This window comes from Chaetodon trifascialis, chromosome 23, assembly GCF_039877785.1.
Source record: "Chaetodon trifascialis isolate fChaTrf1 chromosome 23, fChaTrf1.hap1, whole genome shotgun sequence".
NCBI classification, from domain to species: domain Eukaryota; kingdom Metazoa; phylum Chordata; class Actinopteri; order Chaetodontiformes; family Chaetodontidae; genus Chaetodon; species Chaetodon trifascialis.
The window spans coordinates 5,199,447-5,226,811 of NC_092078.1; the positions used below are offsets into that span (position 1 = coordinate 5,199,447).

The window sequence follows — 27,365 nt, forward strand, 5'->3', positions numbered from 1 at the left end:
ACATTTCTGCATTAAAATGCCAAAAAAAATGACTCGACCTATATTAGATATTTTGTTGGGTTGTGTAATAAGATCATCTCAAATGTTTCCTCAGAAAAATCCATCAGCGTGTTTCATTTGATCCTTTTGGTCATCTCCCCTCTAGCTGCTAAAACTTCCAGGTAAATGGCAGATGATACGTCAGAGTCACTCTGTTGTCTACTATATTCATCTTTATTGGAATTGGCTTGTTGTTCAACAATGAAGACATCTCCCATGACCCCATGTCACTTCACAGCATCATCAAACTCTTTCTTATTGTTTTGATTAAAGACCCCTGCAGCGGCAGAAGTCACACACTGTGCGTTTAACATCTTCTGGGCAGGATTTCCCTTTAATTTGCAACTTTTCAGCGCTGCCAGGGTGAAATACAAGCCACATGACAAGAAAAAATGTCTCGCGCGGTGATCGATGCAAAGCAGTGAGCTCAGTTACAAAAACTGGGAGTTATTTGCAATCTCCAGATGTGCCAAATGCATGGAAATAAGGCTCATTTAGATTCAGGCACAATGTGAATGTGCGCTCCAGATAAGAGCATCTGACATTCATCAAATTTCAGCGAGAAACAGAGACAAAGCGTGGCTCGTGAAATGTTATTTCCTCTTGTGCATTTTGAGCAGTTTTCCATGTTGTTATGATGACAAACTTTCATTTTGCTAGTTTTCCTGCACACTAGTGGTTCTGGCATGTTTTTCCAAGTTCATTGTGGGTGTTCTACCTGCGCTTAAACATTTTAAACACTGCAAATAAAAGAAATAAAACTAACTGAACTAAATGGAACAATGCTGCGCTCTGTGTGCTCGATCCTAAACTGTAAACATGTGATTTGTATGAGGTCACCTCTGCTCCTTCCAGGTTATGAGAAAGGGACTCCTGCTGATCCTCCACCAAAACCAGAACAGATCCAAGACCGCCAGGAACCAACACCTGGAACATGCAAAAAAAACCAAACACACATCTGCTTGAGCTGCTTCGTCACATCTGCAGGCAAATTAGAGCATGCAAGCAAACATTTAGCACGTTTGCATAAAAACCCTTTTTTTCTGTCTCACCTGGAACGATTTAAGCGCAGAGAGGCAGAGAGTGGAGGGTGGAGAGCGTCTGCTGTCCATTAACACCGTGAGACCTTTTTCTTTGGCTGCAGGCCTGATGAGGAGAGGATGATGGAGAGGCAATGTAGGAGCAGTTAGAAAAGATTTGGTAAATGAGACTAAGATTAATGATGAACACTACTTTAAATCAAGTATAATGCTTCTTACAGGACAGTTAGGGTGAAATGTTTATTATACAGATATTAAACATTATAGATTTTTTATTTTTTGCATTGTGGTGGTGATTGTGCCAGGTAAAGCTCGAGGGTGTTAAATTGACTCTGTTACGGTTTTCTTGACTTTCTGGTACACACTGCATTTTCTTAGCCCCACCTTTTGCTATATTTGTCATCAAAAACATCCATCCATTTTCTATACCGCCCAGCCCAGGGGGGGCTGGAGCCTAACCCAGCTGTCGACGGGCGAGAGACAGGGTACACCCTGGACCAGTCGCCAGTCGATCGCAGGGCAACACACAAGACAAACAACCATTTATACTCACAGTCACACCTAGGGCCAATTTTAGAGTCACCAATTAACCTAATGAGCATGTTTTTGGTCTGTGGGAGGAAGCCGGAGTGCCTGGAGAGAACCCACGCATGCACGGGAAGAACATGCAAACTTCACACAGAAGGGCCCCATCCGGGGATCGAAATGGCAACCTTCTTGCTGTGAGGCACGCGCACTACCTGCTGCGCCACCATGCCGCACATGTTGAGTCAAATATATTATGAGGCATTTTTGGCTCAACATGTTTGTTAATGACCAGTGTAACAAGACACACAACCCCAAATACAAACATCAGAGCGCAAGCTAATCATAGATTTCATGCTATACAAGTACAGACATGAGAAAAGCAGAGCTTGAGCAGAGGGTCAATCAGAGACAATAGGAGAACATGTGGTATGAAAGGGGATAATGTCCACTGTAAGGTCTGCTAAGTCTTAACGCCCTGCTTGAAACTTATTGTAAAGAAACCGCTGAAATGCACCTCCAGGCTTATTTTCCAATTGACTGTTGTCTTACCGAGTGATTCTGTGGTAGCAGGCCAGGACCCGGGCCATCTCCTCCTCACTGAAACTCTCCTCTGATGCATCTGTCTCCGTGATAATCAGTGCACGTCCCAGCCTGTCCACTGTACCTGCATGCATCAGGATAAACAACAAGTGATGAGACCAAAAGAATGCTCTAACATGCTGAGATTGCAATCAGTCTGCTGTATTGGTTTTTTTGTTTTATATGCTGTAAGCTTGTCAGTGTCTTACACTTCTGTTTAAAAAAACTTCCAAATGTGACAATTATCAGACTTTTATATTGTTTATCTGCGACCAACATCAGAGGTGTTGATATCCACTGTGAGTGTAAGTCACAATGCACACTAATGTTCCACTATTATTCCAAATATGACAATATTGCAATTTTGACACAGGTCATGTGAACAGCAAACTTTGGTTAGATTTCCCAAATTAGGCCTTATTGCAAATGTAGCATTTTCTAGAAATGAGGGATATGCTGATATTATTCGGGTTTTAGAAGCATTCTTTGGACATGTATGCAGCTCATTTGGAATATGCATCTCAGTTGAGGCTTTAACCACAATTGTTTATGGTCAGCTCTGTAAGCTGCTTCTCCAAGGCCAGGGCAGGGATGCATGCACAAAAGAAAAGCCTTCATTTCTAGAAAGGAGGAAAACACCTACTTTTGAACTTCATGAAAGATTTGGACATCGTCAGCTTTTGGGTTATGTAAAGATATCACATTGCCAATAGTTTCAGTAAGGTGGTTGAGCAAACATCATAATAAAAATATAGTGGCCTGAAAGAAACTGACCTGTTAACTTCAGCTTCCCTGACTGGAGAAGCTCTGTGTCCAGTTCCCTCAGCAGGGGAGGCTCTTTAGATAGAACACCATTTAGCTGGTCAGGGCTTGTCTCTCCTGTCCCAGCCTCCTCATTAGAGTGGTTAAATAAGGATGTGCCCGGCTGGCCATTGCAGACAGGCAATGGTTCAGCTTCATTCTCTGTTGAGAGACACAAAATGTATTTTACAACTTTTAGGGACTAATGTTGATGCATTGACATTAAACTGTCTTCAGACCTGGACTACTTTTCCTTGTGTCCTCTGTTCCCTCCTTAGTTGGAGGTGGCACGCCATCAGGTTCGTCTGCCTGTCCCTGTTGCTCCGATGGGTTGTCCTCGGTGATTGGCAGCTTTGGCAAAGCAGAGCAAGTGGGGGTGCTTGGTTGAGAAGCTTTACCCTGCTGTTTTGATCCCTTCTGGTGTGCACGGCCACCAGACCTAGCCCTCCCTTTGGCCCCCTTTCCTCTCCTTTTCTTCCTAAAGACAAAGCACAGGGAGGTACTAATGCCGTACAACAGAAAGTTCTATCACATTAGAAATTATGTTTGGACATAATGTCCTCCAGAATGTTTTTAGATGGTGTCCATTTGTACCATTGGATTCAGTCCCATATGTGTGTGTAAGTTCGGACAACCTGTACCTTGTGCAGAGAGTTTGCACCAAAGTGTTACAGATCTCAACTTTCATATGGAAGTGTGAAAATGAAAGCAAATAAGAAGAAGGAGTTCAGTGCCCCATAAGAAATAGATCTGTACCTTGGCGCTCTGAATCCTGCGGTTTTAACTTCCTTTCCTCTGGGACACACTCTGTCCTCTGACTTTCCTTCATCAATTTCTTCTGTCGCCTTTGGGTTAGACAAAGTCTTCATTTTAGATCCACTGTTGGTGATCTCTCCACTTTCTAAAACTCCAATGAATGACTTCTCTGGTGCATCTGATGCTGGGGTGGTGGCATCACTGTCTCCGCTCAGTGGTTTATCTGTATCCTCAAAAACAGAGTCTGAATGAGATCCATGATCTGAGTGGCCCTCTATAACATGCCCAACTTTGTGGTTCGTCAAGTCATGGATTTCATTTGTGACCAAACTGTCGCCACTCTCTGAGTCTTTACCTCTGTGGTCGTCTCTGCATGGCTGCGTGAGGCCATTGCTGTCTCTCTCCTTGCCCACGCCGGGCCGCCTCTCCTTGAACGGACCATCAAAATAAAGCCGGTGGCTATCCAGGCCCTCAGAGTCTCTGCTTGTTTTATCCCCATCATCAGAGTCATGGACAGAAGAAGAGTAAGACCGCCTCCCTCTGCCAGGTTCAGCGACTCCTGGTGGAGGCCGAGATGGCAATATGTCCCCTTTTGGCATTACTACATCTCTTTTGGCACCAAGGACAGCTCGAAAGCTTCCTGATCCTTCCAGTCTCCCGTATCCCCAAGCTTTGCCCTTCCGGAGTTTAATGGCTTTACCTCTCCTGCACAGGGGCAAAGTCTTGGTCTTACAAATTCCATGCATCTCCAGGTATCTCTGCCTTGTGTCAACCCCTCCATCAGGACCCACTCTGGGCTCCAACAGCTCCACATAGTCCCCGTCCAGCTGAGGGTGCCTTGCTGTCCGCCCAAGCCCATCTTCACTACGCCTTCGCCGGGGAAGTGCAGGTGCAGAGTCCAAGCCATTTGGAGGTAAACCATCATCTTCCTCCTCATCCCACGACCAGGAGTCCGGCTCTCCGGAGGATGAGCCACCCCAGCCCCCAAGGCTGCTGCCCCCCTCGCTGGGCAGGCGGTTGGATGTGGGGTCCTCGTGGTTGGACATCAGGCCCAGCTCCTCAGAGGGATCGTGGATGAATTTTGGGTAGACAACCTCCTTCCACGGAAGTCGAACTACACCATCACATGTACTAACCAGGCAGGTGTCAAGTCCTCCTCCAACTGTGCAAAGATGAGAGAGGACTAAGTCAAGTCCATATGCTTATTGAGAGCTTGCATTAGGAAAAAAGAGTCACTGCACTTAAACCTTTGCTGCCTTACTTCAGCTAAGATTAGAAATCGTTAGTAAAGCATCCTTTCCTTACCTTCTCTCTTGTGGCCCCGTTCCTTGTTGACGCTGTGCAGCCACTCAGTGGTGAACACAAGGGGGTGCTGTGACTCGGGCACCAAGACTTCCTGAACAGTGCGCCCCCCGGGGGCCAAACATTTTAGGGCCAGCCGGGGGCAGCGTGTAGAGAAGGGCACCACCTGCAGATAGAAGTCATTACTGCGCAGGAGCCTCCAGTCCAGGGTGGAGAGCTGCACGACCACTTTCTCGCCTAGACACAGAGGCCAGCCGGAGTGAAGGAACAAGCAGCCCAGGTACTGAGACTGTGATGACAAGAAGGAGAAGAAAATCAGAGGGAGAGAGTTTGTTGACTGTATAAATAAAAAATCAAATCTTCATCTACATGAAATTAAATCTTGTGTGCCAACCCTTCTCTTGCTATCTTATTAGGTGAAGTAGTACACTCACTGCCCTTTAGAAATCCCGCGAAAATTACCCAATTTAACACTTATGTACAATCTTGCACTCCCATACACAAACTACAGCCTGCGTGAGCCAATTGGAACGAGCCTGTATGGTTTTGTTCTGCTTAGTTATTCATTTAGTCAAATTTCTAGAAGTGATACCACACCAGTCAACAGAATTCACTAGCTCAACTGGCCAACGGCCAGTGCCACATACAAATGTCAGACATGTGACTCATACAGTGTTTTCTAAAGTGTAAAACTGCTTAGCTGGCATGACGCAGGGAGAAGGCTCTGGATAGTTGCAGAGAGTCAGTGCGAGTCAGACAGAAACATGCAGATGACTAGCTCTTCACAACAGCCCGCCATTGTTAAATCGGTCCACTGTTCCACAAGCGGAAAACACATCAAGAAGCTCTGTGAGACCGAGAAAATCAATCTGAATCAAGCACACTAAACAACACGGGTCTAAATATAGAAAATCCCACAATGAAGCAATTACTCAAAAACTCTGTGAAGGAGAGAAGGCCCCTAGTGTGATCCCCTGCACTATCAATCAACTGATCTGTTTAGAAAAAAAACATCCAATTCCAAATGCTATTCCCACCTTAATCAATCCTGTGTTGGATCTATATCCTCACTCCTGCAGACTGAGGTATAAAACTCATCCAGAACCTCTCTCTGCTGTTAACCGACTGACACGGAGCTGCTCCCTCCCCCCTCCGTGCCCTCCAGACTCACGAGACGTGATCAAATTATATTCCTTACTCTCCTCCGGCTTCCCGTTTATACCTCTCTGCCCCTTATTCAATTCCTTCCCTTTCAAGCTTCTCCCTTTCTTGTCTCTTTTCTTGACAGTTCTCAGTTAAGTTTGCACAAGTCTGATGTTATGTCAGGCTGGATATTTGCATTGAAAAGCATGTGTGACTTCTGCCCTCTTAAAAAGTTTGCCTGTTTTGAGGCAGTCCACATTCTGTAACTCTCTGTGTCCTCTGGGCCTCCTCCCTCCTCCTACTTCTCCCTCAATGTACCCCAGTGTTTGCTCCCTCTTCCACACCAAACATTTCTCAAAAATTCCTCAATCAGTCTACTATAGTCTGCAACGTCTAAGCATCTTCTCTTTTTTTAAGACGTGCACGCGTGCACGCAGCCATGGTGAATGAAAGCCATGTTCATTCTCTCCTTCGACTCCCACCGTTTCTCTGTTTCTCACTCTCTCTTTCTCTCACAGCAGTAACACGCTCACATATGGAAGGAATTATTGTCATGACTCACAGTCTAACTCCCATCCCAGGCAGCTCCACTGAGCGACAATGAAAACACAGTTTGCTCACAATGCCTGTGCATGTGTGTGTAAGTCTAGGAAAACTGTACAGGGAAATATGAGACAGTTCTTTGCCTTCCAGCTTGTGGTAAACAGTGTGTTTATCTGCGTGTGCACCTCTATGTGTGTGTGTGTGTGTGTGTGTGTGTGTGTGTGTGTGCGTGTGTGTGTGTGTGTGTTGGAAAGTAAAATAAAAGGAATCTTGTTCAGTATAAACCTCAGAGCTTTGAGTTAAGTACATGCTGCAGCTCATATGTTTGTCTTGTTTTGACTGTGTGAGGCAGAAAGTGCATGAAAGTGATGTGAGGACACAAAGCTGAAGTCGCACATTTGCGCAGTGTTTGCATAATGTATCTTATATCGTACTATTTCCATGCATTCGCTTTGTGTATGAGAGTCTGAAAATTACATCCAGACCTCTTTATTTCTGCTTCTTTTCGCTTTATTTCTTTTATCTCTGTCAGTTCAGTGGAGCTTCCAAGGTGGGACACCATCTCTTTTGTCTTCAGGTCAGAGTGGCTGATAAATCTCAAATTTCACCAGCCACTTTCACTAATTTTACCAGCCATCTGGTAGGTAGGTAGGTAGGTAGGTACCTAATGTAACACATGTGTCAAATTAGAAATGCCTTGAACCTTCCTTTGCACTGGTGTCTCCATGTCGTTGGTATTGTGAAGCTTGACTGAAGAATTGACACTTCAAGGCACAAAAACACACACACAAAAAGGCTTGTGACACTCAGTCTTGCCCTTTAGAGCTTGAGTAGCTGGCACAAGACTTGACAATTGACTTGGACTTGTCTCAGCTGACTTGAGTTTATCTCCAAAAAACTTAAAAGCAAGAGATGTTTTATGAACACTTATGGCCTAACTCGGTCACGCCCTTCAGGACATGAGTCTTGACTGGAGACTCTCATTGCTGAGACCTGGAAACTTGACTTGGACTTGATAACACTAACAATGTAACAATGTAAGGCCTTATGAATACTTGGACATGTTCTTCAGGACTTGAGACTATTTGGACTTGGTTGATTGATGCCTTATGAAGACTGACATGAAGGTGTCCTTTAGGACTTCAGAATTGACTTGAGAGATGATGTGACAAGACTTGAGACTTGACTTGGACTTGCCACAGCTGACGAAGACTTTCTCCAAAATACATGAAAACAAGCGAAGCAATGACAAAGACTAAAACCCTCACTTGGGCTTTCCCTTTAGAACTTGGGGCTCGACATAAGACTCGGCTCAACTGACTTGGACTTGCTTTAAAATACTTAGAAATAAGTAAAGCCTAACAGAAACTAGTGACTTGATTTAAACTTGTCTCAATTGACTTGACACCTGACTTGAGACTTGTTTTAACAAGATTTGATATGCGCTTGCCCCAAAAGACTTAAACATGTAAAGCCTTATGAAGACTTGTGACTTCGGACAGATTTTATGCTTCGAGACTTGACTTGGACTCGTTTCCCCGTAGACTTAAAAACAGCCCTGCCAACACACATACAGTCATAACAATGACCGGATGACCGTTTTCACCAAAGCAATCAAAACAACTGGCAGATTTCTCGCACTATACGTTCTGCATTTGACAGCTGATTCTGCTTCTGATTATCCAGCTATGTGTGTGTTCTCGTCCACAGTGTTTGCAATTTGGAGCTCACACAGGCGTGCTGCTGGAGTTTATGCAGGAGGTGCTTGGCAGGAACGAAGTAGTCCAGGAGGTAGCGGAGACTGTCGTGTTGATAGGTCGACTCCAGGACTGAAAAGACCTGGACAAATAGAAAAAAGGGGGCACTTGAGCGAATGCAGCTGTGTACACTGCGTTACATGATTGGATGCATACAACAAAATGCCAAAGTCTTTGCATGCCATTGCTGTCTGGGGAAAAACTTTAATCTGCAGAATATCAGCTTCCCATGAACGAAGAGCAGCCTTTGTTTCAGCTACACCTCTGTGCATTTTTGAGTGCATCCAATGGATTTTGAAGGGGTTTTTGATTTGTTCAAGAGTGGAAGAATTTCCTCAACCCAGACAGCATGTAATCAGCAATTAAAACAAGAAAGGCTGCTTCATTTTATCCATATTATTTTACCAAGAAGCTTTTTCCACAGCAAAAAAAAAAAATTTGATTGGACGCTACGCGGCCACTTGGAACAAAAGAATTATCAAATCTGTATAAACGCCAACAGAGAATGGAGTTTGGAAAGGGAAACAAAGCTAAAAGCACTGGTGTCACTTTGGTGCTGCTTGGAGCTGGAGATATCAGCACCTATAAAAAGTTCCCAAGATGCAAGAGAGCAGCTGGCTGCTCTTAAATGTTATGGCTCAAAAGCAGAAATAGTGTGCAGTTTTTGGTCCAACATGTCACGTCAAGCTCTGTGTGGAGGAAGAGGGTTTGGCTATAAATTGACCAGCTGGCTGGATTTTGTTTGTGTTGGCTTCCAGCAGCAGTTTTTTATCTGGGGAAAGCCGAGTTATCTGCACATAACATCGCCTTCCCCAAATACTCCAACATCGCCTTATCATTTAATTGAATCTTCATTATATATATTCTCCTGTTTATTGCTGCAAAGATTTGGACTGCAATGAAGATGCGTGTGTGGGAAAGCTTGTGAGATCTACCTGGGAGAGGAGGGGTGGCGCCGTGCTCTCAAAGGGAGGATAAAGAGATGAGAGCGCCCCCTGCACACAATCCTCCATTGCCTCCGAACCCTAGGAAAGACGAACATGGTGAGAGACGGTTAAACCGGACACTGACTCAACTCTGATGTCTGTGTTTGTGTTTAACAGCCGGGTTCTCTCGCACACACACAGACAAACATATTCTACTTTGGACTTCCTGTTGTACGGTCTGGGGAGTGTCAAACATTTCCTCCAAGGGTCCCCCCCCGAACAAAAGAGTCAAACCACTGCAGCATGTTAACTCCCTTATGCACGCAGTTGCATGCGCATTCACACCCACGTCATAGCACGAGGCCGGCCTGTGAGGTGGAGGGCGACCGAGCGGGGCATGCAACACACACGCTGTTTATTTTTCTGCATGGGACGTTGGCATGGCAACCCGCAACTTTTTTCTCTCTCCTTTCCAACTTCTCTTTCTCTTTCCCTCCCTTCACACTTCCTCCCAAACCTCCCCATCTGCTTCTCTCCCTCTTTTTTCCTCAGTTTCACCCCCCCCCCCCGTCCCCGCTGTCCTTTTCCCTCATCTCCTCCTTTTTTTTGACCCAGCTTTCTTTGCTTCACCTCCATCCGACTCTCTGAATGTCATCTGACAACGATTACATTGGGATCCTCTTCAACAGACGGCATATTGTGCCGAATAGCAGCAGCGAGAGGGGATGGATAGAAAGACATGGGAGAAAACCCAGAATGGGAGAACAGAGTGTACGGAAAAAGAAAAGAGTGGCTAGCGAGAGAGGGGCCAGGAGGGAATGAGGTGGTGGTGCGTGGGCTTATGGAAGAAGAGGTTCAAGAGCGTTTCAGAGTTTTTTGGGGGGGTTTTTTTGTATACAGAGAGGGTTTGGGGTTAGCCGCAGAGGAGGGTAAAATGAGTATTAACAACAATAAAGTATTTGAGAAGAACTGTAGTTTTTCTGCGTCTTTACACTGACAAATGAACTCAACAAATCAAGTATTCAAACTGAGGTTGAAACAAATACTGAGACTTATTTGAAAAGAGAGGGAGAAATTGGGAATGTAGGCACAGAAACATACAGTTGTAAGTCACATCAGAGCGACAGTACGAGTCTGATCGGAGACCTGCCCTGCTGAGGTTGCTCAGGGTCACTCACGGGAGATGTTCTGTTTCCTCTCCGTTCGCTTGGCTGCAAAGTGGATTTTTCAGCTGTGACTTCAGCCCGTATGGCAGCACCAGCAACAGAGCGGGCTCAAATTGATGCAGCTTTATTTTTCCATAGTATCAGAGAATTTGGGGCGAGAGCTACACAGCTAAACGACTAAACTCACGTAAATGTTGCTGAACACAGCTCAGTTTTCCAGAAGCAGAGCGGCTCTAAGGTCACGTTTGTCCCCTGGCTTTTTAGTAAACAAAGCCAGTAAGTCCTCAAGAGGGTTTTTCCTGGAAGCCCCATGAAAAATGCCCTTTTCAAAAGAGTAAATGTTAAAATCATTCTTCTTCTTCTGAAAACAAGTGGAAAAACTTGCCAGATGGTTGGCATGTCATACAAGTTTCCAAGTAATTAACCTTTTAAGAGTAATTACGTTGAAACAATTAAAGCAGAAAAAGGCAACTTATATATCACTGCACTGAAAGATACTTGATTTCTTCAACTTTAGCGACAACTTTAAGATCAACACTAACTGTACTGTATAGTGGACATTTTTAAGATGAGAAGGGTCCAACTGTCCCCTAGTTCTATGAGCCAATGGGGTTTGAACATGAGTCATTGTTCATAAAATGAAATCTACGAGGCCAAATTTAAAAGCTTGTTCCAACCTTCGTAAGACCAGGTCGCAACCGCACTGTCAGTGTTTCGGTTTAATGAGTGACGGTGTTAATCAGTGACTTTCGGCCAATTGTGTGTGCGGTTGCGTGGAGGTAGCCGGTGGTTCGTGACAGTGACAGCAGCTGTTGAAACATGAACCGAGCTCTTGAATTGAATGTACAATATATTTTCATCTGGTCCGTTTTGTGTTAAGAAGCATTCGCCTTTCTTACAGGTACTATTCTTTTGAGAAAAATATAGATTAGCAGAGCAGCTAGCTGTTTAGCGTACATATTAAAAACCGATGAGTATGTGTTTAAATGTGACTGAAGTGAAATGAAAGGCGTTTAGTTCAGGACAGGTGTAGTGTGTGTTCTGTACATGTTTTCAACCGCTGCCATCACTGGAAGCAACCATTCGGCTGGACCCTCTCAGTTGACCATAAGCTACCTTATGATGTTGCGTTGAAGATGTTTTACACATTAATTAATTAAACTAATTAAACTAGACACTTGATACTCTTCAACAGAATATAAATCACGCTTAATTTCAAAAAAGATTTTCAGTCAGTCATATTCAAGTTTGTGTAAAGAGGTTTACCTCAAGTACTGGGGAGGAGATGTCTCAGTGTGTGGACTATATGGTTAACAACAGTCTGCCAGGGAGCATGTTGTAATAGGCGGTTGTAAAAGAGCCTTCTGGCTCAGTGACAGAACATATTGAGTCTAGTAAAAGCACTGCAGGGGGTTCAGGGGGATTGCAAGGCAGGCCAGCAGGAACTTCCTCTTAGAGTAAAGCCCTTTAAAAGTGTCCCACAAGACTTTGGTTAATTCAACACAACACTAAATTAAAGCAAAACTAAAACAACCCTCTGATATCCCTTTAATGTCTTTTGCTCTTTTTTCTCAAAGACACAACTCTCTAGGTATCATCACACTGACTGTTAATGCCAATATGAGTGTGTGAAAAGCTTCTGTGCTTTCAACACTGTCTCACAGACGCAAGTTGAATGGGAACAACTGTGCAATCTGAGCCCAGCTCGCTCAGCAGATCCCCTCAGGATTATATATGCGGCTTGTGCCAGAGAACACAACTCTGTACCACTCGTAGAGCTTTATTACTTCAGTGTTGCTACAAACAGGCCACTCAGGTTTGGAGAACTGTCCTCAAACCATTTTTATTAGTGTCACATTATATTATTTCTACAGTTTTGCCGACATTTTTGTTCATTAGCTAAACTCAGTGTAGCTTATTTTTGTGACAAGCTAGCTAGCCTGCAACAATATTTGGCTTGGATGTGTGACTGTATGCCACCACCCCCCCATTTTTATTTCCTCGGCATTGACTCTGTGTTTGCGTGCCTGTATGCACAACTTTCAACAGGATATACCACTGCTAAAATCCAAAGAATGGAATTTCAGTCTGGAAGCACAATCACTCAAATACACTAGGAATGATGGGTAATAGAGCGAGGAAATGAGTAATGCTGCTTTCCCAACAAACCCTAAACTTCTTCTAAAATGTGACTGTTGCTAATTTTCCAGTGTAATCCTGGTAATGTTTTTCGCAGTGCAGCTAAGATGTGTGTTTTGTCAAGCGTCAAGTTGATGCATGTATACATTCCTGCATACCTTACAGTACCAGTGCATCTAATGTAATTAGTCACTCCAAAGCAGCCCTGATGAAATGCGTAAAGTAGATTTCCTTTCAGACTCCAACACAGAAGGAGACTCTCATGTAAACGTGATGCCTCCACTTTAAGGGATTATAGTAGATCAGTTGCTCTTTTTATATTTAACGCGCTCTGTAGGTCAAATCTGTACTTATGCAATAGAAATTAATGCAATGAATGTAGAACACCGCCTTTGTTTTCACATACTGCAGATTTTCCAGCAAATGCTACTGGCACAATCTCCAGAGTCCTTTGGATAACTAGCTGTAGGCACATTATCACCAAATAAAACCAAACTAGAACGATGATGAAGAACAGATCTGAATCAGGACCTTGACGGAAAAACGTGACAATTCATTTAAGGCGTGCTCAAAAAGGCGAGTATTCTGATCTGTGAAAGAAGTTTTTCCAATTGTTTTTAATTAACACAAGTGCATCTCATCACACTCACTCTCAACACTGTTTAGAGTCAAATTGTTGGTCAAAGAGCTATGAAAGTCTGATTGATAAATGCATAGCAATTCAAAATTGGAGGTTAAATTCTCCAATTACATCTTAACTTCTATGCAGAGTCATGTCAGAGTCAAATACATCATCCAGGATGCATCTGTAAATATTTGCATGTCGCTTTTGAGTGTTTCAGAAAACTGAAGGATTAAGGCGGTCCTTTAAGGGCTGGGAAAATTGTTCTCTTTCTGAAGGGAAATGAACCATTTAAAAACCCATCGCCAAAGGTCCTTAATGAGATCGTGTGATTACAACTGAGTTATGATGAGATTGTATGATTGTGAAAAAAATATATATATATCAAAACAACTCATCTCTGATGCAACATTCATGCAAATAATCTGCTGAAAATTCATCCAAATCACTCATTTTACACAAACTTCTTGCAGTTATTGCCTTCACTATTTGTATTAATTGTTCTGTTGATCAGGTGTTCTTTGCTGTTACTGTTATGCATTGAGCACAATATCAAATATCCATAAAATATGTTGTCAGGTTACTCAGTGATAGAAAAGTAGTCCCTTAAGGAAAAAGGTTGGGAATCACTGTCTGAAACTATCGGTCACTGTGTCACTTTGTCCACTGGAGGCTGGAAAAGTGTGCGTGTTCATATGGTGCATGGAGGACAGTCACTGTGTCCAATGAGTGTGTCCTCCTGTGCGGAATCAGGGTATGTCATTCTTGCATCAGATTTCCTGTCTTTCTCTCTTGTACGTAGACTGAAACGGAAGAGGCAGCGGTCGTCTTCCAAACGGATGCTGGGCACAGAGGGGAAAAAACAGAGCGGACAGAAAGAGGAATGTCTACAAAAAGACGACAGAGAACAGGGTAATAACACTGAGAAGACAAGGATACGGCAATAAAGTGGGAACTCAAGTGGTTTTGGAAGATATAAGGCAGTGGAGCTGTCCATCATGCCAGCTCATTGAAGTGAGAGTGAACTGAGAAACAGAGACTTTGAGAGGACCAGACAGGCCTACAGGGACCGAGGGTTCAGACAGAAAAAGGAAAAGAGAAAAGAAAGAGGAGGAGGCTGACCGGTGGGAGAGATCGATGGGAAACAAGAGCAGCAGCAACCATGATAGAAACCAGATGTAGACCCCTACAGTACACCAAGGACGGAGAGAGAGGGGGAGGACAGAAGGTGGGGTGGGGTGATAGAAGATGACATGATTGGGGGGGGGGGATTAGAAAGATGCTGACAGGGAGAAGAGAAAAGAAGAGAGGACACAGGAAAAAGAATGAGGCAGACAGACAAAAGGAAGGGATAAAGAAGAGGAAGAAAGCAGAGACGCCTGAGACTGATTTCCTTTCCTAAATCTTCCTGTATAATCTAACCTGACCTACAGTAGGTCAAACAGCTCGCAGGGACTTTTAACCGATTGTTTTAGACATCTTAAGTGCTGCAATCTGTTGCTGAATAGAGAAAAGGCAACTTTCACATCAAATGAAGTTTTACACTGCGCTTGGCTTCCATTCAGTGATATGATTTGAATAGTATACAAGCTGGTCCATAAGTTGAACATGGCTTTTTGTCACTTGTATAGGGAATAGGAATCACAGAGCATTCTGGGCCAACGCCACCATTTTTGGAGGATAGCATGCTAGCTGTCATTACCCATCATTTGTCAACGTCAATCATTTGTCATCAGAAAAGTCGAAAGCATGCACGAGAGACAAAAGCCAGAGAAACAGAGGGTTGTGACAAACGAGCAACATGTTACAAAACTGCAGTTAAAGAACGATAAGGTTAGGATTAGCTAATGTTATGCTAACTGAGTGCTAACAAAACGCTGGCTAACATTAGCCGACCTTTGTGTCTGACCACGAACTTTGACATTTTGTGTTTTGAAACAGCCTAATATACAACAGCGTTTACTGACCATGTTGAAACTGAAGTTTAACCGACCTGTACGGGTTGAGACTACCTAGCTAAATGGGTGGCGTCCTCCAAAAATGGCCGACTTGCTGTTGATGTCGTCACGTTCCCTTGCGGTGTTATTGTGTGACATTTCCTGAGGTAACTTATCTTAGCCTTTGCTCGGCCAGGCAGAATGTTAGCTTGCTAAGCACAGCACACTGGCTAGCAAGCACAGAGCAACATTAGGATTCATTTGGAGTCATGTTAATGGCCAACTGGCAAATGTGATACTGACTTTTCCTGTAGCTCTGATTCTATCTAATTCACCAATCAGAGACTAAAACAAACAGCAACGCTCCGGGCCACAGAACTGAAAAAGTTGGCTGAAAGATGCTAAAATGGAGCTGATGGGAAGGAGTCAGGAGATATTCCTCTGTGGGTTTGTCACTATGAGCGACACCTGTCATAATAAAATTGATTAGCAGCTTTGACTCAAGATCTGATGATTTCAAGTTTATGTTTACAGCTGTATTCTGGTTTACATGGCCAAATAAGATGATGATGATGATGATGATGATGATGATGATGATGATGATGATGATGATGATGATGAAAAACACCAATGAAGCAGCCATAAGCAGCTAATTTCTGCATTGGTCTGTATGCACTACATATGTCAGAGATAATCACAGGAAACTCAGTCAAAGAAAGACTCTTCTGATTGGCAACATCGCAGGCCCAGTCTGGATGGATTAGTGCAGAGGGACTGGTACATTAGTGTTTCAAAATCAGAGCTCACCAGACGGAGAGAATGGAAATACCCTCTGCCACATATTCTTAGCAAAGGAGCTGTGTGCACAACTTTTTCTTGATGCATTTTAACATCTATGTGCATGTGTTAGCCGCCATATTTGTCCCTGAGTGCGTATGCATGCATTCATTCCTCGTGTTGTTTGCAGGGTTGTTTGTTTGCTCATACAGCTTACACTGCTCTGTTACAGTCTTAAATCCACTGTTTGGAGCCAAGGAAAAGTTCTATATACACTTGCGACTTTGCTGTGACTGGACGTGTTCTTGTGCAACATCTGTTACTGTTTTCCACCCTACACTTTCCCGACTGGTTACTGAGGAAGATAAAACTGTACTGCACATGTTCTTCCTTCCTTGAAGTCCATGCCATCCCTTGTTCCCCCTTTCTCTCTCTCCTTTTTCCCTCTTTTTCTCTCTCTCCCCTTTTCTCCCAGGTCCAATGTGGAAAATGCGGCATCACCGAAACCACCGATGCTGCCGTCCAAGTCTCCTAAAATAAAAAGTAACCCTACCCTCCTCTTTTATTCCGCTCTTTCCCACTACAGCTCTCCCTTTCTCTCTGCTTTCCCTCTTCCTCTCTCTGCCAAACTGCTCCACCCTGCTCAACACACAGAAGCGTGAATATGATCGAAATCTTTAATTTTTTTGTCCTCCTTGATTTAATTTATCTTCTCGTGTGTGTGCATGTGTCTGCCTGACTCATCTCTCTCTCTCTCTGCCTCTGTATGTCACTGATCAGACCATGTGTGGGTGGAGATGGTAAACAAATTCCCTCGAGATGCAACAGAGGGCTCTTTTGCGAAGCCCCTGATTCCCCTTGCAAGTCAACCACAAAAATTACCACTGGGATTTGACAACTTTGCAAGCTGTAAACTCAGAGTTATAAATGCTGACTAAAACAAATGCACGCTTTAAGGAGAAGTTGATGATTATATTCAAATATATATACATAAGTGATGCTGTTTTGAGTTTTTGAAGCACGTGTGCAAGTAAGAGCATCTGGATGACAAATATGCACATCCTGAAATATACTTTCAAGTAAATTTAAGGTAGAAAAAAACAAAATGTTACATTGCCACAGGTCAAAGACAGAAAAGCCTGTGTTTTCAGCCTCTCACATGAATCAAAAAATGAAAACAGAGCTGAGGACAGAAGCACTTAGACTCCATGAGGGAGTTTGGAAATGTTCTGTGATACAGTACATGCCATTTTCCAGACAAACTTGAGTTCTCCATAGTTAAAGAAAGGGGGACTTACCATGACTTCAGTCAGGAATTCCTACATAGTCCTCAGCTCTTTTCCTGCTTTTGCTTCCTCTCTGCATTCTGCGTGAAAACTTTTTCCTCTCAGTGATTACCAAACAGCCTCCATTAGCCTCCTTTTTGTGTTTTTTCCCCCTTCAAAACTTTCTGTGTTAGATTTCAGAGCGTGAACAGTCCTGTTCTCTTCCCCTCTCACTCTCCGGTATATTTCCCTGCCTGGGAAAGTCCAAGCTGCATTTTTTTTCCCCTCCCCTCTGTCTGCCCGGCTGTCCCACACACTCCCACCTCCCTCCCCTCCCCTGACATCCCTCCCTCCCTCCCTCTCCTCTCCTCTCACCTAACAAGAGCACTACAGTCCCTCTCCACTCAAACTTTCCATTTCCCCCCCCAGAGTAACTTAAATGAATAGACAATGAAAAGCCGTTACCCCACCCAGGCGCACAGAAAAAGAAAACCCCTCTGATGTTTTATTGTTCTGCTATTGGTGAAATTGCACGATCTTTATTCTCAGTGGGAGATAATTCTGTAAATTTGTAATTAAGCTTAATTTGATGAAAAGGGTTGGAGCAATTATTGAAAATACTCAAATGATTACAGCTGAAATGGGTCTATTTCTGCACGTGCTTTGTGTATATATGCTCCAAAGTCTCTCATAAAGACAGATCTGTTACCATTTTTACATGACAGGGAGCAAAGCACCAGATTACATTTGCACATGGTTTATTTTTAGCAGAGAGGATTTTACTCCACCAGAACAGTGAAGTAAATTTCCTTCCTGAGTCACTGTAATTGCCCTTTCGCCACCCATCTGATATTAAAGAAGGGTTAAAGGGCAAGTCCAGCACTTTAATATTGCACAATGTTGGGAGACATGCAAGAGACGTGTTTTAAAAATAACAGTCAAAAAAGAGGTAATGGGTGGGTGAATCACCAAAATCACTGGATCCTACGTTATTTACGGGAAATGAAACCTCTTCTTTTTATTTCAGAAGAACTCCTTGTGACAAATATACTGAAAGTCGTTTTTAAATCTTTATGGGTATACATACTGTGTAGGATTTAAAAAAAAGCAATGTACAGACTCATACAAAAGTAATCCTTCTCAATCATCACTTATGACCCACTAGATGTGATATTAAGTAACTATGTAAAACTTTATTTGTCGGGCACTTGAAACACAGTCACAGAGTGCTTCCCACACACCAAAAAATTAAAATTGATGAACAAATAAAGTAAAAATATACTATTATCATTATTTATTGCATCTCATTTATTGGAATAAATGGAATAATTAGGCCATCTATGATTCCATTTTTTGAGCTCAGGTGTTCTGTAACAAACAATACAATCACTCACTTGGAGCTGCCATCTGTGATTTTGTGATTTTGTCAGTAAAGTTTCCAATTTACTGTCCACTGTTCTGCATGTAAGCCATGTGTTAATGTCACCCAGCAGACCTGCAGACAAATGTTCATATCATGGTGAGGGAGATTAAGCGTAAAGTCAGACTTTAGGCTTAAGCTGCCATCGCTCACTCTCTCTTCTACTTTTATTGCTTTATTGCCCCACATTGGTGCCAAACTGGTTGCCACGCCACTGCTAAATTTAACCTGTATGGTTTGTGTTTAGACCGCTGCACTGAGTGGAGGAATGGAGTCAGTTAATCATCCACTACAGTAGTTCAACAGCGCCTCCCTGTGCTTATTGAGTGATAGTGCAATAATGGGGAAGCAGAGGAGGAACAGGCGCTTGCAGTAGCCAGAGGTGAACTTCTGTTAGGAGACCTCTTTATGGGGTGGCTTGTTCATTTTGTGAACTTTATGAGGTGAATAGATAAATAGATATATTGACACTTGCCTCTTGCTTGAAGTCCAACAGAGGTGATTTTTACTGCGTGTCAGGATTATATGACATATGTATTTTTAACTGATTGTTTCCAGCTCATCGAAAACTGGTGGAAAAAAGGTGTGTATGATCGAGTGTAATATCTTAAAAGCAAAGTGACAAACAGCCTCAAAAATCATTTGATCAAATTTAACTGGAGGTGGAACTGAAGTGCTCAGAAAGCGTTGCACAATGTGATAGAGGAGTATCGCTTCATCGCTGGATGAAGGAAGTGATTCAGCACACACACACATTCACACGCATGCACCTGGCAAAAAGGACAAGAAGAACAAGTCCCTGTCCTGCCCTGTTTCTGGGCGTTTGTCACTTATAGATCAGTTCATGTGGCACATTCATTAAGGCTGCCGTGATTAGACTCATTATTCAAACTTGGCATTTATTCACAGGAATGTGCCACACCTCACGCAAGCCACCATATAATTTGGAGATGTGTGTCTTGGCTGTGCTCATGTTTCCTCTGTGTGAAGGTGTTGTTTTATTTATTCTATTTTTCAGTTTAATAATTCAACTGAATGCAACAGTTATACTGTACTGCGCCTACAAAGAGACTACTTGCATTTTTTAGCATATTATGACATGCTAGCACAACATGGAAATTGATTAATTCCGTCCTACCTCAAGGTTAATCAGACAATTGCCAAATAAACATGCAGAAGCATCGCATTTTCTGTTGTTTTAATGCAAATGAAACACCTTTTGATGTAGCCAACATTGCTATTGATAGTTCTGCATTTCACATCTCTGAGGTTTTCCAAACATTACAAAAAAACAACTGAGGTGATGAAATATTAAGGCATATTAAGGAACTACTGCACTATACTGTACATCTTACTGAGAGATAAAACATATACAATCTATTGAGGAATATGTGCAGGGATGCAAGTTCACACTATCGTTTAATTACTATTTATAATAAGTTAATCCTTTATTGATCCCTTTGAGGGAAAATTCAGGTGTAACAGCTGTACAAAGAGTAACGATAAAGGGCAGAATCTCATGGCCATTTGGCGAAAACATGCAGAACGACACACCTCACATTATGCCTCACTCAGCCAGATTTATTAACGGATAAAACAGAACATTGCTGTTTATGTACTGTACAGTGGTTTCTGGCTGCATTGTTATCACACTGCAGCAACAGGTATTAGGTTCAAAAGCAGAAATACTTTAACATTTTGAACATTTTGAAAGCTGAGCCTCAAATGGACCCAGTAAAAATAAATCCAGCCTTATCTTTATTGTCTTATGTAGGGCTGCAACTAACAATAAATTTACTTATTCATACTTGTGATAAGTGAACTGAAAATGTTCATAAAGCTCAAGGCGACAGCTCCAAACACTTTGTTCTAAAACCAGTCTGTGCTCTGTCGTCTGTGCTCATCTGTGTTCTCTCTCGTTTACAGCTTTATTTCCTTATTGACTGTGTTCTCTCGCATGCCCAAAACAAATTTCTCCTGTGTTTAGTTTTAAATGATTTAAAACAAAGAAAAGCAGCAAAACCTCACACTTGAAATGAACCAGCAAAGGTTTTTGCTCAGCTGAGCAGCTACAACAACGTGTTAGCAAAGCTGCCAATTATGTTTCTTTCAATCAACAAATTAACTGATTGACTCCTGCTTTCAGCTCTAATGTTGCAGTAGGTTTGAGACAGGATGGGGCTTCAGTAAGAGTTGTTAGCAAAGCATCCAAATGAGTGAGTGTAATGACATTTGACTCAAAGACCTGTCTTTTGAGTATATATACATTTGCAAAGTCCTTAACAAAACAGGACAGGGCACCTGCTTTCATCACAACCTTTGCCATGACGCAGGCATTCACCATTTAACTTGAATTACATCATGTCGGGCTGTGCTTGAGTGAGACTCTGAGCACCCACCTGCTCATTCATGCCCTGAATCAGTGCATCTCTGAAATGTCAATAGTCTGCGGGGGGAAAGGACTGCGGCTCAGCAGCTGCTCTGCCTCGCTCTGCACTTCCTGTCTGTGAAGGCGAAACAGGTCCTGTTGCTGACAGAGCATCAGACCAGCAGAGCCACTCTCCCACTGCTGTCACAGACCTGTCACTCAGCAGCATTATCGCAGTGGGAGGAAGAGGAGGAGGAGGAGGGTGAGTCAGGTGGAGCAAAGGAGGAAAAGAAGGGCCAACTTCCTGCGCAAGTGAGAAAAATGTTGTTAGGTTTCTGTTGGCCTCAGGTTTTAATTTGAAACAGGCTTGTCTTAAGTGAATATTGAAAACCAGAAAGTCTACACTTGGCTTTGTATCCAAAGAGTCAGTGCAAACAACCCACGCCCTAATAAGCTATTATACTATCATTTTATCTGATGTAATACTGGAATGTCTGTACAAACATGCCATCTATCCCAAGATACTTTGATAGATGTGGCCAAATATGTTCCTTGCAGGCCCACACTCCACCAGGTCTCTTTCTCAGCAGTATGGCTGCAGATCCCACGGCTGTAAAATGAGCTCCGTCTCCCATCAACGGCTTTGAAGGCAGCTGCAAATCACAATGTTCAGTGTCACATCGGGTAAAGGGTATGTTTAACACAAAAATAGAAAGAGCGTTAGATTTATTGTTTCTTGTAGGTGGTCTGTCATTTCATCATTATAGCAACACACACAATTACCTTTTTGGCAAACAAAATAATTATTAAACGAGAACAGCAGAATGGATTGAGAACAAAAAATGATTTTACCTTTTGCACTGGTTGTAAAAATCTGCAAATATTGTTCCTTGAAAGAAGTGACATGCAGTCTTATTAAAATAGTAGGTACACTGGTTTGATTCATGACACAGTGTTGACAGTATTTTTTTGCCAAAGGAAATTTGAAAGACACGCAACATTTTTTGTTAGTAAATTTCCCCTGTGGCCTCCTAAATCTTTGCCACCTATTGGAAGAGTTTATCGAGAGATCAAAAAAAAAAGAGAGAAAGAAAGAAAGAAAGAAAGAAAGAAAGAAAGAAAGAAAGAAAGAAAGAAAGAAAGAAAGAAAGAAAGAAAGAAAGAAAATAATATAAATAGAAAATGTAGCCCATCCACATCCATTCACATCTGTCCAGGACAGAACCCACCTAGCACCATGAAATAGAACCACTGGTACATTATTAACAAAGCATTTTTTTATACTACTACTACTACTACTACTACTACTACTACTACTACTACTACTACTACTACTAATAATAATAATAATAATAATAATAATAATAATAATAATAATAATAGGCTGCACGGTGGCGCAGCAGGTAGTGCGCGTGCCTCACAGCAAGAAGGTTGCCGGTTCGATCCCCGGGTCAGGCGGGGCCTTTCTGTGTGAAGTTTGCATGTTCTTCCCGTGCATGCGTGGGTTCTCTCCGGGTACTCCGGCTTCCTCCCACAGACCAAAAACATGCTCATTAGGTTAATTGGTGACTCTAAATTGTCCGTAGGTGTGAGTGCGAGTGTGAATGTTTGTTTGTCCTTGTATGTGGCCCTGCAATCGGCTGGCGACCGGTTCAGGGTGTACCCCGCCTCTCGCCCATTGTAGCTGGGATAGGCTCCAGTCCCCCGCAACCCCGAAAGGGATAGGCGGTATAGATAATGGATGGATGGATGGATAATAATAATAATAATAATAATAATAATGGTGATGTAGATTTCACTATATTGCACATATGAAGAACATTTAGCTCATTCCTCATTATTTTCTATGAGAAATTATAACATGAACAGAACAAGGACTGAACGCGACACACCATAGAAGAAGAACGACATATGTAACTTCCGGCGACCATCTTTGTTTGTGTACATAGTCATGTAGGCATCCTGGAAATGCTGAAAACAGTGGTAAGCGCCGTCATATAACCTGTTTGGTTTGTATTTATGTGGCCTTCAAACTGCTGTGCTTCACAGATGAAGAAGTCTCATATCTAAAAGCGGTAAAAGGCACGACCTCGGATTAACGAACCCCCGAGCTAATGTAACGTTAGCCGCAATGTAACTTCTGTAACCGGTCCTAGCTCCAGCGGTTAGGTAACTGAAATGTGCGACGTTAACGTGTCAAAGTTTTGTTCTTCAGGCAAATTCACTCGTTTTTTTGGACTTGGCTTGTTTGCAGCCTGGGTAACTGAGTTGGCTAAAGTAGTTTAACTAGCCACCTAACGTTATGCTTTTGATTAGCCAGTGTTAGCTAGACTACGATAGGGCAGCTGCTAGGCTTAGCTGTGTCTTCCTGAGTTTAATACCAGGCCAGTTATTAAACTAAAATAATACACTCACTAATGGATAACTGAATCTTTTGAGGGTTTAATTAGGGAGTCTTATTTGAGCCCAGAACAAATTAGCACTGACTATCTCATTTACTACTAAATCACTAAATTTTATACCACTTTTTTTTACATTTGACAGCAAAGACAGTGAACTAATTTTATACTGGTGGTTATTAAATTTGTGGGTATGGAGCCATATTTCAGCCTTTTTAAGCAGTTCTTCCAAGCCAGGTGAGCCTGTGGAAAACTCAAGTGAGTGTCTGCACCAAATAAATATCTGACCAGAAGTGCCATAACAGTAAAGGTTTAAATTTGGACATGCAAAATGTGTTGACACTAATATTTATTGGAACTTAAATACAGTATTTGAGTTCCTAGTAGCATTGATGCTTTTATTATAGTTTTACATCTTGGTTGTATCTCTGCCACTTAATATATAACACTGTATGATTGTTGGTCATTCATTGGCTTCCTATTAGCACATTACAATGAACTGTACTGTTGCTGCTAATTTCAGGGCAGTTTAAATTAATAAAGTTACAGAACACCAAAAATTGATACTGGCTTTGATAAGGTTCATATTCCTGTTGGTGATACAGTTTATTGTTTTCAAGTATCTGACAGTTTATTAATGTCACTGAGACGATCAGTTTGGGTAAAATATTTATTTCAAAAATAGGTAATAAAAAGTCCTACATTCTGTAATTAATGTGCAAAACCAGTTTCATCAATATTTGGTATCATAACAAGCATTCCTTGTATGCAGCTCCTCTTTTGCACGTGCATTTGCTCATACATACATCAGCCAGTGAAGGCTTCATTGTAAAAACATTGTACATTCATACCAAAAAGAATAACAAAATAACACACACATGTCTACCATTTGCTGGCCTCATTATGAGTGGCAAGAAAACCATCGTCTCTCCTCTTGTCTGGTGTGGTCATGAGAAACGTAAGACATTCATGCAAATGTGTATTGATAAAACAAGCAAAACATTATTTCCACTCATAAAGGCACTGATAGCAAAACAATAATAAGGTTAACAAAAATGTCTTCTTTAGTGCCTCAACTTTTTTGCAAAAAAAATTCCATTTATCCTCCGTTGAAATTTACCAGAAGATTTTTTCCAACAGTAGCATCTCAGTTAGCTGGGGTCCCCAAGTCATGAGGTTTTTGCCTGACTGTAGTGATGTGGGCTTAAAAGGTAACCAGACCCCAAACCCCAAATTTGTCTAAAGCATGACACCTACTGGTGAAAGCCATGTACTGGTTAAATTATTTGGATTTGATATTTGATTAATCTTAATGGTTCAAACTTTAATAGTGCATCTCATTTGTATCCCATTCAAAGATTGATTCACACATGGGACAGAGTTGATGTATTTTCCTTCAATTAAGTAAATTTTAGGACAGAAATCCAGTAGTCCTATGGTTACAACACAAACAAAAATGTATTACATTGAACATTAAATGAAAAACTCAACTCAAAATTAATGAATTTGTTTGTTTCTTCAGATGTGAAAGCAGTCTGCAAAAGGCGGTAGAAGAGTGACTACCCTCCGCCACTCCTACGTCCACCTGCAGTGAGTTGACATCAACTTAAGCATGATCCTAATAATCTGGGCTGCATTGTGTATCCTAAACCTCCTGTCAGATATTTAACAGTTTATATTCAGTAGCACATGTGTAATATGAATAGGGAAGTTAGGGTTTTCTGATGGGGGTTTCCATTTCCTTATAGCATGGCCAGACCCAGCACACCCGCAGAGATCAGCAGAGCTATAAGGGAAGGTGGAAGAACAGACATTTATTAGGCATTCTACAAACGCATGCAATTCCTGACACTTTTTGGAAAACATTCCCATCTCTCATGCTTACTTTGCGTCATTGGTTGCTTTAGTGTAAAAGAGTAGCCAGAGGCCGTGGTATTCGGGGATGCGGTGGTGTTGGCGGCAATCTCATTGGTCACGGTGGCACTAGGATTTCCCAGGTCAACAACAGGACTCTTTAATTGGGTGCTCGGGGCTCCCAGATTACCTGTATCTGAAAGTGCAAGCAAAAGAAACAAGATCACTGATAGGTTGTATTAGCACAGGAAAATATGAACATATTAGCCATGAGAGTGTTTATGACAGTGAGTCTTGGTTGACCCATTGAAATGATATTATGTGTGTGTAAGTGTGTATCTCTAATATGTTAACTTACTGCTGTCGTAAGGTCCAGTGGAGATTGCGAGTGAGAAACCTGTTGTTCTAGCCACTGCATCTGGTACTGTGGCAGCAAATGTGCACTGGATTGTTTTTCCATCGACCTTGCCCTTTACAGAGTTCACATTCAGCTGAAGAGCAAAGACAGATGACAAAGAAGACAATGAGTGTATTGATATCACAAATATTTAGATATCATGCAGATGGTGATGATTTGTATTAATGTTTGCCTTGGTATTGCTTGAGGAGCAGGTTTGAAAAGGCAAGGTGTGGCATTCCTTGCAGCCTGACTGACTGTTCAGTATTTGATGTGGAGAACAAAATTGGAGTTTAAATACGGAACTTAGATTCATAGACGCACCAGATCAGCTTTCACTGTTCATATCAGTTTTAGCAAGCAAGTAGAACTCACCTCTTTCTCAGTCAGCTTGCCATTGTTGAGAAGGGCACCAATGAACTTGACAGCACCGTTGTTGTTTGCACAGATGTAGGTTGTGTCGTTACCTCCCTGCATTGCAAGGCCAGAAATGGTAAATGAAACCTGTTTACACATTTGACTTCAAACAAACTACACAATTGGCTCTGAGTTAGAGTTTGTGGTACTTTCATCTGTGGGTGGGTGACAGTACTTGACATACCAGTGTGCCATCAGGTGAGAGGGAGGCAGCCAGGTAGCCGTCTGACTCTCCTGCGAGCCCAAACTCAAAGTTTTGACCGCTTTGCTGCTTAGCAGCAAGAAAGAAACATGATCCTGGGCTGGAAGGGTCACATGAAGAAGGCTCAGCTGCACAGAGCTGTTCGGTCCCACATCCTGTGTTAGAAATAGTTGTCTGCAAGGGAGATAAGAAACACTTAAGTGGGTGGTAAATGTTCATTTGGTGAAGTTCAAAACTATCAATAAAAGTAACTTTGCTCGATTTTGTTCTGTTCGACAATATTCCACTGTGCTTCTCTATTAGTTGTTTGGCATCACACACCTCAAGAGTTTCCACTGTGGTGTTGGTCTCTAGTGGGGGAGCTGCTGTTTTGGCCGTGGTGGGTGCTGCTGTTGTGTTGTTGCCTGCTGTTGTCATTTGTGTTGACATTGGCGCACTTGTCATATTGTTGCCCGCTGGTGTCATTTGTGTTGCCGTGGGCGCACTTGTCATATTGTTGCCCGCTGGTGTCATTTGTGTTGGCGAACTTGTCATATTGTTGCCCGCTGATGTCATTTGTGTCGCAGTTGGCGCACTTGTCATATTGTTGCCCGCCGATGTCATTTGTGTCGCAGTTGGCGCACTTGTCATATTGTTGCCTGCCGATGTCATTTGTGTCGCAGTTGGCGCACTTGTCATGTTGTTGCCTGCTGATGTCATTTGTGTTGTCATTGTCGCAGCTGGCGTAGTTGTTGCATTGTTGGCCCCAGCCACAGATATCCAGGACAGTGTCCCAAACAGGACGGCAAGGAATAGTCTATTGTCCATACCTAGAGTAAGTAGGGTAAGATTGTTCTGTTAAAAGACATTATGGGACACTTCTACACTTAGTTATTTGGTAGCAGAGATTGTATCAGGTGAGGTATGAGAAAACATTTAAAGGTGAAATATTTTAGTAAACATAATACCATTAAAACTTATCTATAAGTTACATGAGCATATCACCAAG

At 42.4% G+C, this 27,365-nt stretch overlaps 2 protein-coding genes across 3 annotated transcripts in view; both read right to left on the reverse strand.

Moving 5' to 3' along the window:
- The window catches only part of arhgef40 (Rho guanine nucleotide exchange factor (GEF) 40), a 36,549-nt gene extending 19,013 nt beyond the window's left edge, over positions 1 to 17,536 (reverse strand). The window contains exons 1-10 of the mRNA XM_070993200.1: positions 17,354 to 17,536; positions 9,424 to 9,513; positions 8,463 to 8,570; positions 5,049 to 5,334; positions 3,744 to 4,905; positions 3,227 to 3,465; positions 2,961 to 3,149; positions 2,157 to 2,271; positions 1,092 to 1,185; positions 880 to 966 (exon numbers count right to left, since the gene is read on the reverse strand). Of these exons, the coding sequence (XP_070849301.1) occupies positions 880 to 966; positions 1,092 to 1,185; positions 2,157 to 2,271; positions 2,961 to 3,149; positions 3,227 to 3,465; positions 3,744 to 4,905; positions 5,049 to 5,334; positions 8,463 to 8,570; positions 9,424 to 9,513; positions 17,354 to 17,356 (2,373 nt within the window). The 5' untranslated portion in view covers positions 17,357 to 17,536. The remainder of the gene's footprint in view (positions 1 to 879; positions 967 to 1,091; positions 1,186 to 2,156; positions 2,272 to 2,960; positions 3,150 to 3,226; positions 3,466 to 3,743; positions 4,906 to 5,048; positions 5,335 to 8,462; positions 8,571 to 9,423; positions 9,514 to 17,353) is intronic.
- A 7,502-nt stretch (positions 17,537 to 25,038) lies between these two features.
- On the reverse strand, positions 25,039 to 26,966 carry LOC139351385 (putative ferric-chelate reductase 1). 2 transcript variants are annotated; one of them, XM_070993260.1, is made up of 7 exons: positions 26,953 to 26,966; positions 26,699 to 26,742; positions 26,360 to 26,551; positions 26,134 to 26,229; positions 25,720 to 25,852; positions 25,393 to 25,557; positions 25,039 to 25,293 (listed from the first exon to the last, which is right to left on the reverse strand). In XM_070993260.1, exons 1-7 carry the CDS (start codon positions 26,957 to 26,959, stop codon positions 25,250 to 25,252), a joined length of 681 nt encoding a protein of 226 aa, XP_070849361.1. In that variant the 5' UTR covers positions 26,960 to 26,966; the 3' UTR covers positions 25,039 to 25,249. The 2 variants fall into 2 exon arrangements, with proteins under 2 accessions (XP_070849361.1, XP_070849362.1); XM_070993261.1 differs by lacking the exon at positions 26,953 to 26,966 and adding an exon at positions 26,815 to 26,830.
- Between the last annotated feature and the right edge of the window lie 399 nt (positions 26,967 to 27,365).

Excerpts from the sequence above, each read along its gene's own strand:
- LOC139351385 (XM_070993260.1), bottom strand. Across the intron at positions 26,230-26,359 it reads TCTCACCTGATGGCACACTG|GGAGGTAACGACACAACCTA; the intron begins GTATGTCAAGTA and ends CTTGCAATGCAG. Across the intron at positions 25,294-25,392 it reads AAAGCAACCAATGACGCAAA|CTCTGCTGATCTCTGCGGGT; the intron begins GTAAGCATGAGA and ends CTTCCCTTATAG.